Source organism: Puma concolor, chromosome F2 (genome assembly GCF_028749965.1).
Source record: "Puma concolor isolate L17-30 chromosome F2, mPumCon1.1.hap2, whole genome shotgun sequence".
In the NCBI taxonomy this organism is placed as follows: domain Eukaryota; kingdom Metazoa; phylum Chordata; class Mammalia; order Carnivora; family Felidae; genus Puma; species Puma concolor.
The window spans coordinates 83,880,339-83,899,588 of record NC_141684.1 but is presented as its reverse complement, the minus strand read 5'-3'; the positions used below and the strand labels follow the sequence as shown (position 1 = coordinate 83,899,588).

At 36.9% G+C, this 19,250-nt stretch overlaps 1 protein-coding gene across 1 annotated transcript in view; it reads left to right on the top strand.

Annotated features, from left to right (window-relative positions):
- SPIDR (scaffold protein involved in DNA repair) overlaps positions 1-19,250 on the top strand; it is a 504,871-nt gene that overhangs the window by 19,892 nt on the left and 465,729 nt on the right. The window contains exons 2-4 of the mRNA XM_086694922.1: positions 9,820-9,975; positions 10,773-10,839; positions 14,930-15,115. Of these exons, the coding sequence (XP_086551048.1) occupies positions 9,820-9,975; positions 10,773-10,839; positions 14,930-15,115 (409 nt within the window). The remainder of the gene's footprint in view (positions 1-9,819; positions 9,976-10,772; positions 10,840-14,929; positions 15,116-19,250) is intronic.

Genomic DNA, 19,250 nt, shown 5'->3' with positions numbered 1-19,250 from the left:
CTGCCAGGCAGGTCAGATTATGATAGTACTCTGGGGATAGGGCCTTTTGAGGAGCTCTAAATGCAATTTCCTCTCTTCTGTGACTGCTAGGCTGCTGGTTTACACAGCTACTCTGGTTATGAGGCTACTGCTTTTCAAAGCTGCCATGAAACTAGAGAGGGGGGTATGAAACTAGGGCAAGTTGAAACACACGAAGTTTATTTTTTATGTTGAGATTCAGTTGTTTTCTTGGGTAAATTCTATTCAGATTGTTACAAGCCTATAGTTGTGAAAAATTAGATGGACTATTTTTGCTACTCTTCTTATTCCTTTTATGAAGGAGTGGGTTATTAGAGGTCCTTACCTCTAATAAGAGATTATTCTGCAAGTTTGACCATCACGTTTTTTATTTTAGTCACTCTGATAGGTGTGTGTTATTAACTAATTATTATTTTAATTTATATTTCCATGATGGCTAAGGATATTGAATCTGTTTTATGTGTTTATTTGCCAAATCTATCCTTTTTGGTGAAATATCCATTCATGTCTTTTACTTATTTTTTTAAATTGATGTATAATTAACAATATATAGGTCTAAGGTATATAGCATAATGGCTTGATATTTGCATATACTGCAGAATGATCAGTGCAATAAATCTAGTTACCATTCATCCCGATACAAAATTACAAAAACTTTTTTTCTTGTGATTAAGATTTATTCTCTTGGCAACTTTCCAATGTGTAGTACATTATTGACTATGGTCACCATGCTGTACATTACACTTCCATGACTTATTTACTTTATAATTGGAAGTTTATAGCTTTTGACCCCCTTCACCAATTTTACCTACCCTCAACCCCTGTCCCCTCTGGTAACCACCGTTTTAGTCTCCATATGTACAAGTTTTGTTTTGTTAATTTTTTTGAAAGATTCTACATATAAGTGAAATCATACAGTATTTGTTTTTGTCTTTGTCTGACTTATCTCATTTAGCATATTAGCATATTATATTAGCATATTATATAATATTAGCATAAAGTCCATTCATGTTATCACAGATGGTGAGATTTTTATCTTTTTTATGGCAGACTAGTATTCCATGGTGTGTGTGTGTGAGATGTCTATGGTGTATGTGATATTTATCCTTTCTCCATGTTTCTTCAAGTAGGGCATGTATCACTGTCAACTTTCCTTTTAGAGCTGCTTTTACTGCATCCTGTCTTTGGTATGTAGTATTTCCATTTGCATTTGTCTCAAGTTATTTCTGATTTCACATTTGATTTCTTCATTTACCCATCAATTGTTCAGTGGCATGTTTAAGCTCTACATATTTGTGAGTTTACCAGTTTTCTTCTTGTAATTGATACCTATTTTGTGTGAAAGAGCTCATACCATTTTGGTTGAAAAAGATGCTTGATGTTATTTTAATATTTCTAAATTTATTGAAACTTGTTTGCGTTCTGACATATGATTTATACTGGAGAGTGTTCGAGGTACACTGGAGAAGAATGTGTATTCTTTTGCTTTTGGCTGGAATGTTCTGTATTTATCCATTAGGTCTTTCTGGTCTAATGTCTTTTTTAGGGCTGATGTTTCCTATTGATTTTCTGTCTGGACGATCTATCCATTGATTTAAGAGGACTATGAAAGTTCCTTACTATTATTGTATTGCTGGCAATTTTTCTCTTTAGATTCATTTATATTTAGGTGCTTCTTTGTTGGGTGCATAAGTATTTACAAATGTTATATCTTCTTGTTGGATTAGACACTTTTATCATTATGTAATATCCTTTTTTTTTATTGTCTTTTGTTACACTCTTTTAGAGTCTATTTTGTTTGGTATAACTAGTCGCCCCAGCTTTCTTTTGGTTTCCAATTCATGGAACATCTGTTTCTATCCATTCACTTTCAGTCTTTATGTCTCTTCACACTTAAGGTGAGTTTTTGTAGGTACTACGGATTTTTTTTTTTTTAAACCAATTCAGCCATTCTGTGTCTTATGATAGAATTTAGTCCACTTGCCTTTGAAATAATCATCGATAGTTATGTATTTACTGCTCTTTTGTTACTTGTTTTCTGGCTGTTTTGTAGTTCCTCTCTGTCCCCTTTTTCTTGTCTTACTTTCTTCCCTATGGTTTGATGATTTTATTTAGCGTTATGTTAAGTTCCTTTCTCATTATCTTTTGTGTATATACTATAGGTTTTTGCTTTGTGGTTACATATATATATATATGCCTGTGCATATATATAATATATATATATGTGTGTGTGTGTGTCTATATATATATATATATATATATATATATATACATACATATATATATATTAGCCTGTGCATATAGCAGTCTATTTAAAGTTGATAGCAGCTTCAGTTTGAATGCATTTTAAAACTACATTTTTGGGTGCCTGCATGACTCAGTTGGTTGAATGTCCAACTCTTGATCTTGGCTCAGGTCTTGATTTCATGGTTGTGAGTTCAGGCCCCGCATTGGGATCCCCGCTGGGTGTGAAGACTACTTAAAAAACAAACAAATCAATCTACCTTTTTATTCCACACACACTCCCCCACCCTGGTTTTTTTTTTGTTTTTTTTTTTTTTGATGTCATATTTTACATATTTTTGTGTTTGCCTTACCTGTTTTAGTGATCTTGTTACTACTTTTGTTTTTTAATGTTCACACTAGCTTTATAAGTGATCAATCCACTGTTGTTATTACATATATACCTTTCCTAGTAGAATTTTACTTTTATGTTTTCTTGTTACTAATTATGCCTTTTCTTTTCAGCTTGGAGAAGTCTCTTAATATTACTTCTATTACTGGTTGCATGGCGATGGACTCCTTTAATTTTTTTGTCTGGGAACTCCTTATCTCCCCTACAATCCTGAATGATAACCTTGCTGGCTAGAGTATTTTTGGTTGTAAGTGCTTCCCCCCCGCCCAGTTCTTTTAATATATTGTCTCTTTTATCATTTATTATATATATTACAGTATAGTATAGTATCTTTTAATATATCATATCATTCCCTTTTCCTGGCTGAAGAATCTGCTGATTTCCCATGGGGGTTTCCTTGTACATAACAAGTTGTTTTTTACTTGCTGCTTTTGAGAGTCATTGTCTTTAGCTTTTGACATTTTGTTTTTAATGTGTATTGGTGCAGCTCTTTTGGCTCATCTTTTTTTTTTTTTTTAAATTCTCTGGGTTTCCTGGATCTGGATGTCTTTCTTTACCCAAACTAGTGATATATTCAGCCATTATTTATTCAAACAGTTTTTTTTTTTTTTTTTTTTTTTTTTTAATCTCTTTCATTCTCTTCCCCTTCTGAGACCCTTATGGTGCAAATGTTATACCACTTGATGTTGTCTTATAGGTAAGCTATCTTCATTTTTTCATTCATTTTTTTTTTTTTTCCTGCTGTGATTAGGTGAGTTCATTTGCTCTGTTTTCCAATTCACTAATCTTTCTGCTTCATCTAGTCTGTCGAGCCCTTAGTGTATTTTTCAGTTCAGTTATTTCTTCAGCTCTGAGACTTCAATTTGGTACTTTTCTTACCCTTGTTTAAGCTCTTTTTTGAAGTTCTTACTCTGCTTAGTCCATTTTTCTTCCCAGATCAATGAGCTTCTTTATGACCATTACTTTGAATACTTTATCAGGTGAATTTTTCCTGTTTCATTTTTTCCTAAAGTTTTATCTTCTTTCATTTGGTATATATTCCTCTGATTCCTCATTTTTCTTGACTCTGTTTTTGTGTTTATGTGATAGGCAAAAAGCTACTGCTACCATTATTGATAGAGTGTCCTGGTTTAGGAGATGAATCTTAGTACCATTCAAATTTGTTTTGTATTTTGAGTTAATTTTTGTATAAGACATTAGGTTGAAATCCTTCTCATTGTTGTTATTTTTTTGCTTATGGATATTCAGTTGTGTAGTACTGTATGTATACACACACACACACACACACACATAAAGTTTTGTTTTTTTGTCAAAAAACAATTGAATACTTCTGTCAGTGTCTGTTTCTGGTTTTTGAAGTGTTCCACTCATCTGTGTTTCAGTTTCTTTGTGAAAATCACTGTTTTGATTATTGTAGCCATAAGATAGTCCTTAACATTGGGTAGAGTAACACTTCTCACTTTATTTTTTGTTAAGGTAGGTTGTTTTTTTTTTAATTCCAGCTACAGTTAACATACAGTGTGTGTTAGTTTCAGGTGTATAATATTATGATTCAACAATTCTATATATTACTCATTGCTCATCATAGTAAATGTACTATTTAAGTCCTATCCACAATTTCCCCCATTCCCTAATTTACCTTCCCTCTGGTACCCATCAGTTTGTTCTCTTATAGTTAAGAGTGTGGTTCTTGGGGCGCCTGGGTGGCGCAGTCGGTTAAGCGTCCGACTTCAGCCAGGTCACGATCTCGCGGTCTGTGAGTTCGAGCCCCGCGTCAGGCTCTGGGCTGATGGCTCGGAGCCTGGAGCCTGTTTCCGATTCTGTATCTCCCTCTCTCTCTGCCCCTCCCCTTCATGCTCTGTCTCTCTCTGTCCCAAAAATAAATAAAGGTTGAAAAAAAAAAAAAAAGAGTGTGGTTCTTGTTTTGTCTCTCCTTTTTTCCCTTTGTTCATTCGTCTCTTTAATTCCACATGAGTGAAATTATATGGTATTTGTCTTTCTCTGACTTATTTCGCTTAGCATTATATCCTCTAGGTCCATCCATGTTGCTGCAAATGGCAAGATTTCATTCTTTTTGATGGGTAATAGTCCACATTACATATATGTGTACATATATATATATGTACACACACCCCTCACATCTTTTTTTTTATATTTAAATACAAGTTAGTAAACATAGTGTCATCTTGGTTTCATGAGTAGAGCCCAGGGATTTATCTATTACATATAACACCCAGTGTTCATCCCAGTAAGTGCCCTCTTTAATGCCTATTACTCATTTAGTCCATCCCCCCACTGACCTCCACTCCAGCGACCCTCATTTTGTTCTCTATATTTAAGAGTCTCTTATGGTTTGCTTCCCTCTCTGTTTTCTTATTTTTCCTTCCCTTCCCCTATTTTCATCTGTTGTCTTTCTTAAATTTTACATATGAGTGAAATTATATTTGTCTTTCTCTAACTGACATATTTTGCGTAGCATAATACACTCTAGTTTTATCCACGTTGTATCACATGGCAAGATTTCATTCTTTTGGATCACTGAGTAGTGTTCCATTATATACATACGTACGTATATGCATATGTATATACATGTGCATATATGTATATATATGCATATGTGTATATGTATGTATATGTAGATACACACACACACACACACACACACACACACACACACACACACTACATCTTCTTTATCCATTTGTCGATAGATATTTGGGCTCTTTCCATACTTTGGCTGTTTTTGATAGAGCTGCTGTAAACATTGGGAGTGCATGTGCTCCTCCGAATCAGCATTTTTGTATCCTTTGGATAAATTCCTAGTAGTGCAATTGTTGGGTTATAAGGTAGTTCTACTTTTAATTTTTTGAGGGACCTCCACACTGTTTTCCAGAGTGGCTACACCAGTTTGCGTTCCTGCCAACAGTGCAAAAGGTCGCATCCTTGCGAACATCTGTTGTTTCCTGACTTGTTAATTTTAGCCATTCTGACAGGTGTGAGGTAGTATCTCATTGTGGTTTTGATTTGTATTTCCCTGATGATGAGTGATACTGAGCATCTTTTCATGTGTGTTAGACATCTGGATGTCTTCTCTGGAAAGGTGTCTATTGTCTTCTGCTGATTTCTTCACTGGATTATTTGTTTTTTGAGTGTTGAGTTTGATAAGTTCTTTATACATTTTAGATACTAACTCTTTATCCAATATGTCATTTGCACGTATCTTCTCCCGTTCCATCAGTTGTCTTTTAGTTTTGTTGATTGTTTCCTCACTATGCAGAATCTTTTTTTTTTTTTTTTTTTAATGTTTATTTTTATTTTTGCGAGAGATAGGGAGACACAGAATCCGAAGCAGGCTCCAGGCTCTGAGCACAGAGCTGAACGCAGGGCTTGAACCAGTGAACTGCGATATCATGACCTGAGCCGAAGTCGGATGCTTAACTGACTGAGCCACCCAGGGGTCCCTGCAGAAGCTTTTTATCTTAATGAGGTCCCAATCGTTAAGTTTTGCTTTCCTTTCCCTTGCCTCCAGAGACTTGTCAAATAAGAAGTTGCTACAGCCAAGGTAAAAAAAAAAAATGTTGCTGCTGGTTTTCTCCTGTAGGATTTTGATGGTTTCCTGTCTCACATTTAGGTGTTTCATCTGTTTTGAATTTATTTTTGTGTATGGTGTAAGGAAGGGGTCCAGGTTCATTCTTCTGCATGTCACTGGCCCGTTTTCCCAGCACTATTTGCTGAAGAGACTATTTTTTCCAATGGATAGTCTTTACTGCTTAGTTGAAGATTAGTTGGCCATACATTTGTGGGTCCATTTCTGGGTTCTTTGTTCTGTTTCTATTCTGTTCCAATGATCTACGTGTCTGTTTTTGTGCTAGTGCCATACTGTCTTGATAATTACAGCTTTGTAAAACAGCTTGAAGTCTGGAATTGTGATGCATCCAGCTTTGATTTTCTTTTTCAATATTACTTTGACTATTCGGGGCCTTTTCGTGTTCCATACACATTTTAGGATTGTTTGTTCTAGCTTTGTGAAGAATTCTGGTTTTAGTTTGATAGGGATTGTGTTGAATGTGTAGATTGCTTTGAGTAGTATAGACATTTTTTAAAAAATATATTTTATTGTCAAGTTAGCTAACATACAGTGTATACAGTGTGCTCTTGATTTCGGGAGTAGATTCCCATGATTCATCACTTACATACAACACCCAGTGTTCATCCCAACAAATGCCCTCCTCAATGCCCATCACCTCTTTTTCCTCTCTTCCGCTCCCACCCCAAACCCTTAGTTTGTTCTCTGTGGGTAGTATAGACATTTTAACAATATTTGTTCTCCCAATCTGTGAGCTTGGAATCTTTTTCCATTTCTTTGTGTATTACTCAATTTCTTTGATAAGCTTTCTATAGTTTTCAGCATACAGATCTTTTACCTCTTTGGTTAAGTTTATTCCTAGCTATGTTCTGATTTTTGGTGTAATTATAAATGGGATTGATTCCTTGATTTCTCTTTTAGCTGCTTCATTATTGGTGTATAGAAATGCAACCAGTTTCTGTACTTTGATTTTGTATCCTGTGACTTTGCTGAATTCCTGTATCAGCTCTAGTAGTTTTTTGGTGGAATCTTTCAGGTTTTCCATATAGAGTATCATGTCATGTATAAAGAGTGAATGTTTGACTTCTTCTTTGCCAATTTGTATGCCTCTTATTTCTTTTTGTTGTCTGATTGCTGAGGCTAGGACTTCCAATACTATGTTGAACAACAGTGGTGATAGTGGACATGCTTGTCGTGTTCCTGACCTTAGGGGGAAAGCTCTGTTTTTCCCCATTGATGATGATATTAGTTGTGGGCCTTTCATTTATGGCTTTTATGATGTTGAGGTATGTTTCTTCTATCCCTACTTTCTTGAGGGTTTTTATCAAGAAAGCATGCTGTGTTTTGTCAAATGTTGTATCTGAGAGGATCATATGGTTCTTATCCTTTCTTTGATTAATGTGGAGTATCACCTTGAGTGATTTGTGAATATTGAAGCAGCTCTGAAGCCCAGGAATAAATCCCACTTGATCATGGTGAATAATTCTTTTACTGTACTGTTGAATTCGATTTGCTAATATCTTGTTGAGGATTTCTGCATCCAGGTTCATGAGGGATATAGGCCTATAATTCTTCTTAGTGGGGTCTTTGTCTGGTTTTGGAATCAGGGTAATGCTGGCTTCATAGAATGAGTTTGGATGCTTTCCTTCCATTTCTATTTTTTGAAACAGTTTGAGAAAATAGGTATTAAGTCTTTTAAAAAAATTGTTCTATCCCATTATCTTGGTTTTCTTCTTCAAGGATTGTTCTTATCTGTATGTTGGATCCTAAGAGAGATTTAATCACTCTTTCTCTTGAATCCTTTTATTTTCTTCACCGGAGGTGGGTGAAATTTAAAATTTCTACCTTATTACTTTCTATATCTCTTAAGATATTATCTGTGATAGCTACTTGTTCTTGGATTCCTTCCAGTTTAGTCTTTTTTTTTCCTGAGCGGATTTTTTTTTTTTTCCATGTTAAGAGAATATGTCACTTTATTTTTTGTTTTAAGCTTTTAGTTAATGTATAGTGTAATATTAATTTCAGGAGTAGAATTTAGTGAGTCATCACTTACATATAACACCCAGTGCTCATTACAAGTGCCCTCCTTAATCCCCATCATTTAACCCATCCCCCGCCCATCTCCTCCCTACCAACCCTCAACTTGTTCTCTATACTTAAGAGTCTGTTTGGTGTCCCTGCATGGCTCAGTCAGTTAAGTGTCTGACTTCAGCTCGGGTCATGATCTTGTAATTTGTGGTTTTGAGCCCTGCATTGGGCTCTGGAGCCTGCTGTGGATTCTATGTCTCCCTTTCTCTCTGCCCCTCCCCGACTCGCTCGTGTATGTGCTCTCTCTCTCAAAAATAAACATTAAAAAAAAAAAAAACGTCTGCTTAATGGTTTGTGTTTCTCTCTCTCCCCTCTCTGCCATGTTCATCTGTTTTGTTTCTTAAATTCTACATATGAGTGAAATCATATGGTATTTGTCTTTCTCTGAGTGACTTATTTCACTTAGCATAATACACTGTAGTTCCATCCATGTTGTTGCAAATGGCAAGATTTCATTCTTTTTTTATGGCTGAATAATAGTCCATTGTGTGTATATACAACGTCTTCTTTATCCACTTATTAGTCAGTGGACATTTGGGCTCTTTCCCTGAGCTGATTTTTAAACTTTGTTCTACCTCTTAGGTTTTGTTACTTCATTTCTGAGTTTTTATAATCTGAATGTCTTATTTTCAAATAGTAGGTTACACTTTTTCTGTTTTATGAATATGTCTTTGTTGTGCTTTCTTTGTGTGTTGGGATGTTATTCTACTCCTTTCTGTTTTTTGTAATAATAATTTTGTATGGGATTTGAACTTGATCTCTTTCTATTGCTTATTTTTATGTTACAGTTTTTGTGAATTTTTAGAAGAAGGCAGGATTCAAAATAACTTTTCTAATTTCTGTTGTTTTCTTGTAGTTTGCAAGTTATGGCCACTTGTTAATTTGTTATTTAGATATTTCCTGGCTCATTTCTTTTCCTCAACTCCACTTGGACCTTTTCTTTTTTGTCTGTACCATCCCTGTGCTGCTTAGCAGATTCCACTGCTAGCAGTTTCTCCACAGTATGGGGTCCTGTCCAAGAACGTAGTCCTGGCTCACAAGTACTGAGTATCCCTAGACTGCCCCCACTCCTTTGGATCTTCTTGAGTGGAACTCTTGCCCTCACCCTGTTTTAGGTACCATTTCATTCTCAGATCGCCTGCCCCACTTCCTAGTGAACACCACATGTCTCTGTGCTCAAATTCTCCTTTGCTCCTTCACTTCTCACAGCTTTGCTCTCAAATAGGAGCATATGTAGGACTTTGCAGGGTTGAATGTTTGTCCTTACCCATTTGTATTTTGGAATTTATTCTCTAGTTGTACATGCTTCTGTGCTTTTTGTTTTGCTTTCTTGTTACTCTTTTTTACATGGGGATTCAGAGACATTTAAAAACTATGCCTTCACCATTGCCATTCCTATGTTTCCACATTGTTAATTGTCAAGTTAATATATATTTATGAAGGTGATTTCATTTTTGTTTTTTTTGTTTTTCTTTAAAAACAATCTCCACAGAGAAAAAGAAATTGGGATATAGAATACCCATCCTTACCTGGAGGGAGTCCACTGAAGTTCAGAAGAGCAGGTCTCAGGACAGTGGGGGCAACTGCCTCTCTCTCTGAAGCATGGCTCAGGTGTGGAGAAGGATTTCAGGACACTTCTGGGACCCTGGTAAAGTAGTTGTAAAATTGTTTCCTTGAGTGCCAAATTTGAGATAAATCTTAGATTCCTGAGTGTTCAGGCCACTGTATTTATATTTCTTTGGAATTCCTTTCCTTATTTCAGGATACAGTAATTACTACATTCTTCTTTGCTCAACCTTGAATTCATTTTTGCCACTTCTTTATGCTAGGCACAACCTTTGTACTTTTTTGTAAATGAAGGTTACATGCTGAGAAGTTTCTCAGAAGATAAAATCTTTGAGCATCCTGCTCTTCACAAGAAATATATTTATGAAATGCTTTTATATCCTTAGAATCTTTTGGCAACAAGATATTCTAGTTAATTTTTGTATATGTGCAGATTTTGAAATACTGATAATATAAATGTGTACAAAATAGAATACTGTTATAAACTTTTAATGGTTCTCTGTTTAGATTCTGGGAAAATATAAAAATATTTATATATATATGAGGAGTATGTGCTTTGAAAATACTTACTGGTAAATATAAATAAAACAGGGATATTTTAAGGAGGGTATAGTTTAAGGTTTTGAGTATTACAAAATAGTTTTGGTTTTAGCCCTTGTTATAAATTTCTTCTTCTTCTTCTTCTTCTTCTTCTTCTTCTTCTTCTCCTTCTTCTTCTCCTTCTTCTTCTCCTTCTCCTTCTCCTTCTCCTTCTCCTTCTCCTTCTCCTTCTCCTTCTCCTTCTCCTTCTCCTTCTCCTTCTCCTTCTCCTCCTCCTCCTCCTCCTCCTCCTCCTCCTCCTCCTCCTCCTCCTCCTTCTCCTTCTCCTTCTTCCTGCAGTTGTTAACGGCTGAAAAGAAGATTGTTACAGAGAAGCACCTTGAATTATCCCTGAGACCCAAGGAAGGTAATATTTTTGTTGATTTATTGACAGAAAAGGTATAAGACTAATATATCCTTCTTTGATTTATTTACTTTCTTTTAAAAAGTTATTTAACATAGTTTGGGTAGACTGTATATTTGTGTTTTCCAAAATGTAAAAAACATATTTTTGAGAAATCTCTCTCTAATCTTTGTCACCATCTATCACATTTTGTCTTTCTTCCTATAAGTAATTATTAAAATTTTTCATGTGTCCTTCCTGGATTTACTCTTAATGAGCAGAGCCCGGTAGGTTAGCTTAGGCTCACAGCCCCAGAATTTAAAATTTCTGATTTGGGAAATAAAGTTATGACCTATTATATAAGGACTGTACTATTTCAGGCAGTGGAATTCTTAACTTGGTGAATTAGTTAGGGAAAGCTTTCAGTTGCAGATACATAGAAACTGTTAGAGTGTGTGAAGAAATGGAGTTGAATTTATCTCCTGCAACAAGAAGTTCAGGGAGTCAGAATTGTTCTGAGTCCGGCAGCCTTAGTGTGGAGTTTGTTCTTGCCGTCATGAGGTGGAAGCTGAATTCTCCGGGCCCAATTCTCAAGAGGAGTGTGGGCTTTGCGGATTCTCTCCAGGTATACTTTTTGTCTGGAAAGGAATCCCGCCCCCCCTGGACCTCAACCTTTGGCCAGAACTTGTTATATAGGGTCACTTCTACTAAAGGGACTTCAGTGAAATTAAAGATTTTTAAATATGTATGTTGCTTCTCAAATAAAATTGGGGTTTTGTTAGTAAGGAAAAAAAGGGGATGGATATCAGGGAGGCTGCTGACTGCTGCCGTACTCAGTTACCCTGTGGGTGGGCAGGGAGAGTCAGGGCTTGGGACCTCAGGGATCTCCTTTGGCCCCTTGGTGTCCTGACTGTATCCTGTGAGGGCACTTGTCATATTAGAATAATTTGACACCTCTGTAAAGACCCTGTCTTCAAATAATCACATTCTGGGATGCTGGGATGTTGGAACTTAAACATATGAATGACCTTTGGGGCAACACAATTCAGTCCATAACACCACGTGCTAGCACAATGCCTGCATGCAGTGGTTACCCAAAATGCTTACCTGTTGTAACTATTCTCAGTCTAGCTAATGTTCTTCCTAGAAGTCATTTTATCTGTAGTGATTTTATCTATATAAATTATATAAAGTACCTATAATTCAGGGGTTTATGAATTCCATAAATTCATTATAGAATCTGAAAATAGCAGTAGCTTTACTTCCTGTCTCAGTCTGTTCAAGCTGCTATAACAATAATACTACAGACTAGGTGGCTTATAAACACCAGAAATTTATTTCACACAGTTCTGGAGGTTGGAGGTCCAGTATATTCAGTGTCTGGTGAAGACTCACTTCAGGTTCATGACAGTATCATCTTGCTGTGGACTCACATGGAAGAAGGGGTCAGCAATCTCTCTGGGGGCTTCTTTTGTAGACTACTAATGCCATTCATGAGGGCTTCACCCTCATGACCTAATCACCCCCAAATCCCCACCTCTTAATCTCACACATTGGGGATTAAGTTTCAACAGGGTAAATTTTAAGAGATATAAGCATTCAGTCTATAGCATTCCACTCCTTCCTTTTCAGTTTACTCTTCCTGATGCATAATAATATAAGGGTTTGATAATGTCTTTTGCAATATATACACAGTTTAGTTTTTATTAGCTATTTAAATCTATATGGATGAACTTTAGTTTATTTTTAATTTTGTATCTTGAAGGTAGACAACTTTAGTAATTCTGGGTGTTCATGGCACAAAGTAAGTGTCAATAAATGTATATAATTATTTTCTGGTTTTGTGCCTTTGTAAGTACTGTATTTTCAGACATCATCTTGTCAGCGAATCTCCTTTCCTGATCAACACAAAGTGGAGCAATTGCATTTTTTCATACCTTTCAGACCATGCATTACTTGAGGGAGGAGTTTTCTTATTTTTCTGTTTCCTCAAGGTTTACTATATCAGAGTTGTTATGTAAATATGTATTAAATGAAGCCATTTAACTTCTTTTTTTTAATGTTTATTTATTTTTGAGACAGAGAGAGACAGAGCATGAGCAGAGAAAGGATAGAGAGAGAGGGAGACACAGAATCTGAAGGAGGATCCAGGCTCTGAGCTGTCAGCGCAGAGCCCAACACGGAACTCGAACCCACAAGCTGTGAGATCATGACCTGAGCTGAAGTCGGAGGCTCAACTGACTGAGCCACCCAGGCGCCCGAAGCCATTTAATTTCTGAGCCTGTTTCCTCTTCTGTAAAACTTGAATTATAATATCTAATCTCTTAATCTCATTGTAATGTGTCTAAGGTACTTTTTTTAAGTTTAACATTATAACTCAATTAGATAAATATAAGTAGAAAAATTGATTTTTATGAAGTATATATTCCTTTTCTGATCACTATCAGAAAAATTTTCTGTGAACTTCCTATTACACCAAGATGGAGTAGCCCCATTCCTTCTAGGTTTTCCATCTATCAGAATGGCTAAAATAAAAAGTGGTGACAACATCAAATGTTGTAAATGATATGGAGAAACTGATACATTGCTGATGGAACTGTAAAATGGTACAGCCACTCTGGAAAATAGTTTGGCAGTTTCTTTTTTTTTTTTAAATTTTTTTTTCAACGTTTTTTATTTATTTTTGGGACAGAGAGAGACAGAGCATGAACGGGGGAGGGGCAGAGAGAGAGGGAGACACAGAATCGGAAACAGGCTCCAGGCTCCGAGCCATCAGCCCAGAGCCTGACGCAGGGCTCGAACTCACGGACCGCGAGATCGTGACCTGGCTGAAGTCGGACGCTTAACCGACTGCGCCACCCAGGCGCCCCGAGTTTCTTAGAAGACTAAACATGCAATTACTGTACAATCAGCAATTGCCTTTTGACATTTATCCTAGAGAATGAAAATTGCATTCACATAAAACTCCATGTGCAATATTTATAGCAGCTTTATTCATAATAACCCCAAGTTAGAAACAACACAGATGCCCTTTAGTTATTGAATGGATAAACAAGCTCTGGTGCATCCAAATCATGGAATACTACTTAGTAATAGAAAGAAAGGGTTGCTACATAGAACAACTTGGATGAATGTGCAGGGAATTATGCCACATAAAAGCCAATCCTGAAGGGTCACATAGTATGATTCCATTTGTATATCATTCTTGAAATGACAAAATTACAAAAGTGTAAAAACTGATTCATTTGCAGAGGTTCAGAATTGGGGAAAAGAGGGTAGCTATGATGTGGCTTTAAAAAAGGTAATACAAGGGGCACCTGTGAAGCTCAGTTGCTTAAGTGTCTGACTCTTGATCTCAGCTCAGGTCTTGATCTCCAGGTCATGAGTTCAAACCCACATTGGGCTTTGCACTGGGCATGAAGCCTATTTGAAAAATAATAATAGATAAATAAAATGAAAAGGTAACAAGATATCCTCATGGTGATGGGATTGTTCTATGTCTTGAGTGTATCAGAATCAACATTCTGGTTGTGATGTTACGTTTTGCAAAATGTTACCATTGGAGGAACTGGGTAAAGCATACAAGGGCTCTCTTTATTGCTTCTTATGCCTATAGGTGAATCTATTATTACCTCAAAATAACAAATTTAGTTAAATAAAAGTTTGCTGTTAAGTGTTTTTAAGCACAATACTGCTACCAGGGCTCCCAGTATGGCAAAGGAGGCACATAGAAGCATTTCTGTTGTACAGAAGTATTGGATTTATGGTTTGTTTTGTGTTTTTCTTTTGGTTCATAAAATATTCTAGGAAGTTATACTTCTGTAGTTATTTCACGGTTAATTTTTTGAGTTTCTCTTTGTGCCCCAATTTCCTTGTCTTTTATAACTTAACTCAATTTGTTCTACTTCTTTTTCTTCTTATAATTTGGTTTTAATTCAAAGAATCTTGTGCTTCACATAGAACTTCAGGCAGGAAGATTTGGCATAAGACATTGCTTTCATTATCATTAGAATTTTATTATTTGTGATTTCAGCAAAGTAACATGCATAAAATCTTATTCTGATAAAGAACTATCAGTTAATTGTGTTTATGTATTTTCTTTTTTCTTTAACAGAAACTGCTGCATCTAAGAGTACCAGTGGACTTACAGATATAACATGGAGTTCCAGTGGAAGTGATGTGTCAGATGAGGATAAAACACTTTTTAAATCACAAAGAGATAATGGACATAGTTCTAGGATAGACAGATTTTCTAATAGGAACAAGAATATTTTATGTACAGAAGATGGGGCCAGTGAAGGTAAAATGAAATTTGTTTCTTACCTCTTTCTGTTATATATTGGGTTCAGTATTGGAAAAAACATCAATCCTTTTATAACATTTAGTATTAGTGATGACTATACTGAGTCTTGGCCTCTATGCTCAGCCCTTTAGAAACATTTTCTCATTTAATATTTCTCACAACAACTCTAAGAGATAAGTATTACAAGTATTATTTTTACAGCTAACAACTTAAGCTTGAACATGTAGAGTTGATTGGGATTCCACTTAGGGTCTCTGACAGCAAAGCCAGGTCTTTCAACTACTGCATAGTGCTGCACCTATTTTGCCTCCTTGCTGACCTGATTTGGGTAAATACTGTGATAGCCAATGTGTGGTAGAAGTGTAATACAAGTTTCTGTTCTGATGGCATTTTATATTGTGGGTTTAAAAAAATTTTTTTTATTTATTTGAGAGAGAGAGTGTGAATGGGGGAGAGAGGCAGAAGGAGGGAGAGAATCTTAAGCAGGCTCCATGCTGAGCATGGACATGGGCCCAATCCCACAACCCTGGGATCGTGACCTGATCCAAAATTAAGAGTCAGATGTTCAACCAACTGAGCCATTCAGGGTGCCCATATTGTATTATTATGTTTTTGACAATTTGAAGGAGAGTTTCTCAACCTTGGCACTAATGCCATTTGGGGCCAAAAAATTCTTTGTTGGGGGGAGAGGGACTTTCCTGTGTAGTGTAGGGTGTTTAATAGCATCTCTAGCCTTTTTTTTGCTAGATGACAGTAGTTCCCCCAGTCCCATTTGTGACAGCTGTGAATGTCTCCAGATGTTGTAAGATATCCCCAGAAGGACATCCCCAGTTGAGAACCACAGACTTTTAGAATTAGGAAAATCAGTCGTTTTACAATTTTTAAAATATAGCTTATCCAGAGTATTTAAAAGTCTTAATGCTTTCAAAATAAACTTTGACTTTTAACTCTTTGAAGTTCATATGAGTTAGGTACTTGGTCAAGGTTAAGTTTATGCAGACAAACTCTGTGGAAGGTCATTTTATTCCTTTGACCACTTTGTATGTCATCTTGGTAACTACCAATTGACATTCTAGTAATAAACAGATGAAGTGGTATTTTAAGGTTATACATAAGCTGGCAGCTCTTATATTGTTAATTCAATCATATTAAATGATATTCATTGTTATGTAACTCTTGGTTTGTCTTTACACATCTCAGAACATAATTTCATTTATATTAAAAACTATGCTTTTTATGGGTGGATAGTATGGTATGTGAATTACATCTCATTAAAGCTGCTATTAAAAGAAATAAAAACTGTTTATGTCCTTTATTAAAAGAGATAGTAGTTTTCAAAACTATTTAAGACTAGAAAGGTATTTTGAGCTAATTATATTTGTCATTAGTTAATTTATATATTTGGGTGCTGTCCAGTTGGGGGCATAAATATTTACAATTGCTTGATCTTGGAGGATAGACCTCTTAATATGATATAGTGTCCATCTCTTGTTACAGTCTTTGTTTTAAAATGTAGTTTGTCTAATATAGGTATGGCTACTCCAGCTTTCTTTTGATGTCCATTAGCATAATAGATGTTTCTCCATCCCCTCACTTTCAATCTGCAGGTGTCTTTAGGTCTAAAATGAGTCTCTTGTAGGCAGCATCTAGATGGGTCTTTTTTTAATTTTTTAATTTGTTTATCCATTCTGATACCTATGTCTTTTGATTGGAGCATTTAGTCCGTTTACATACAGAGTGATTATTGATAGATATGAATTTAGTGCCATTGTGTTACCCATAAAATTGGTGTTTCTGGTGATATTCTCTGGTCCTTTCCAGTGTTTATTGGTTTTGGTCTGTCTTTCTTACTCATAAAGTCCCCCTTAAAATTTCTTGCGGGCTGGTTTAGTGATCATAGTTTTTGTTTGAGAAATTTTCTGTCTCTTCTCCTATTCTGAATGACAACCTTGCTGGATGAAGAATTCTTGGCTGTATATTTTTCCCTTACATGATGTACTTTGATCTGCTGTGAACCTGATTTGTCTTCCCTTGTAGTTTAAGGACTTATTTTCCCTTGCTGCCTTCAGGATTCTTTCCTTGTCTATGTATTTTGTGAACTTGACTATGATCTGTCTTGTTGTGGGCTGGCTTTTGTTGAATTTAGTGGGAATTCTCTGTGCCTCTTGGATTTGGATGTCTGTGTTCTTCCTCAGATAAGGAACTTTTTAGCTGTAATTTGCTCAGATAAACCCTCTTCGTCTTTTTGTCTCTCTTCTTCTTCTGGAATTCCTATGATACAAATGTTATCACTCTTTATGGAGCCATTGATTTCCCTGAGTACATTCATGATCCACTACTTTCCCTCTTCTTTTCAGCTTTATTATTTTCCATGATTTTATCTTGTATATTACTGATTCATTTTTCTGCTTCGCCCATCCTCATTGTCATTGCATCCAGTCAGTTTTGTGTCTCAGTTCTAGCATTTTCTTTCAATAAATTTTTTCTGAAGTTTATTTATTTATTTAGAGCGAGAGGAGGGGGGCAGAGAAAGAGGAAGAGAGAGAGAATCTCAAGCAGGCTTCACACTGTCAATGCAGAACCCAGCATGGGGCTTGAACCCACCAACCTTGAGATCATGACTCAGTTGAGCTGAAGTCAAGAATCGGATGCTTAACCAAAGGAATCACATAGGTGCCCCTAGCATTTTTTATTTCATCCTGACTAGTTTTTAGTTCTTTTATCTCTGTAGCAAGGGATTATCTAGTATCTTCTATGCTTTATTCAAGCCCAGCTAGTATCCTTATGATTGTTGTTTTAAATTCTAATTCAGGCATCTTACTTATGTCAATCTTGATTAAATCCCTTGCCAGTACTTCTTCCTGTTCTTTCCTTTGGGGTGAATTCCTCCATCTTGTCATTTTGTCTAGGTTAATTTTTTTTTTGTATGACTGTCTGGAAAGCCTTTTCTATTCCTGCTCCTGAGAGTAATGGCTATATTAAGAAGAGGTCCTATATTATCTTGGGCCTGGTGCTACAGGAAGTGTTTGCGTGTGCACTTTGCTGTTATATTTTGGCTGCACCTTCCCTGAGGTCAGTCTCCTGCATAGTTTCTCCTTGCCTGCAGTGCGGGGTTTTTGGACCTTGTCCACTGTATGGCACGTTTTAACTAGCTGTATTTTGGTCTGCTTGTTAAATGAAACTAGAGCCTATCTCCCTTAGAGCTGAAGCTTTGCAGCCTCTATGATCAGTAGACTAGGTGTGTGCGAGGGGTTTGTGCTGGTCTTCCGGGGGAGCAGCCTGCTAGGCTGATTCTCAGGCAGATTTGCTTAGTGGAGATGCCCCTGCAGGGCACAGGGGGCGGGGCTTGGTGTAAGTGGCTCTGGCCACCACTTAGTGGCACTGTTTTGCTCACTGAAGTTGGTCAGTGCTGATGGGCAGAGGAAATGATGTCACCCCACCTTCTTATCCCTAGAGCAGAGAGTTCGTGCATACTACTCTTCAGGAAGTTCTCACTTCTCTTATGTCCCTGGTGTCTGTCAGATCCCTGACTTCACCCTGTCTGTGTCCAAGCATCTGTCTGTGCCTGCCAGTACCTCCTGTGTTTTATCTCAGGCATGCAGCTGGCTTTTAAATCTCCAGATTTTACCGATCTACGTGGCATGGACCGGCACTGATCCTCTGGGGGAGGGTCTTAGCACGCTGTGGCTGGTGCAGGTTTGTCCCAGGAAAGCAGTCGCACAACCACACAGTGGTTTGGAGTTTATGGTAAAGCACAGCAAAGAAGCTGGCAACCAAGGTCTGCTGCCCTCAATAGATGTCTCTGTTCTATGCTAGTGTACAGGGCGGCATGTTGGCTCTTGTTAGCTCTCTTATCCCTTGAGAGGCTGTGCCACCTTTCCAGCTGCACCCCAAGAAAGGGAACTGTTTCTCCCCTTGTGACCCAGGGAATCCTCAGACCACACTTCCTGCTCTCCAGGCTCTGCGTCCTTCCCCACAGGAGCACTGCTAGTCCCACCAGGCATGACCCCTGCAATGGTGGGGCTTTCTAAAACTTCTGCAGAATTCAGCCCCTCTCCTTTTCCCAGTTAGTGATTTTGGGGAAGAGTTTTTCTTGTGCAGTCCCCTGGGTGCTGCTTTCTCTCTCTTTCTT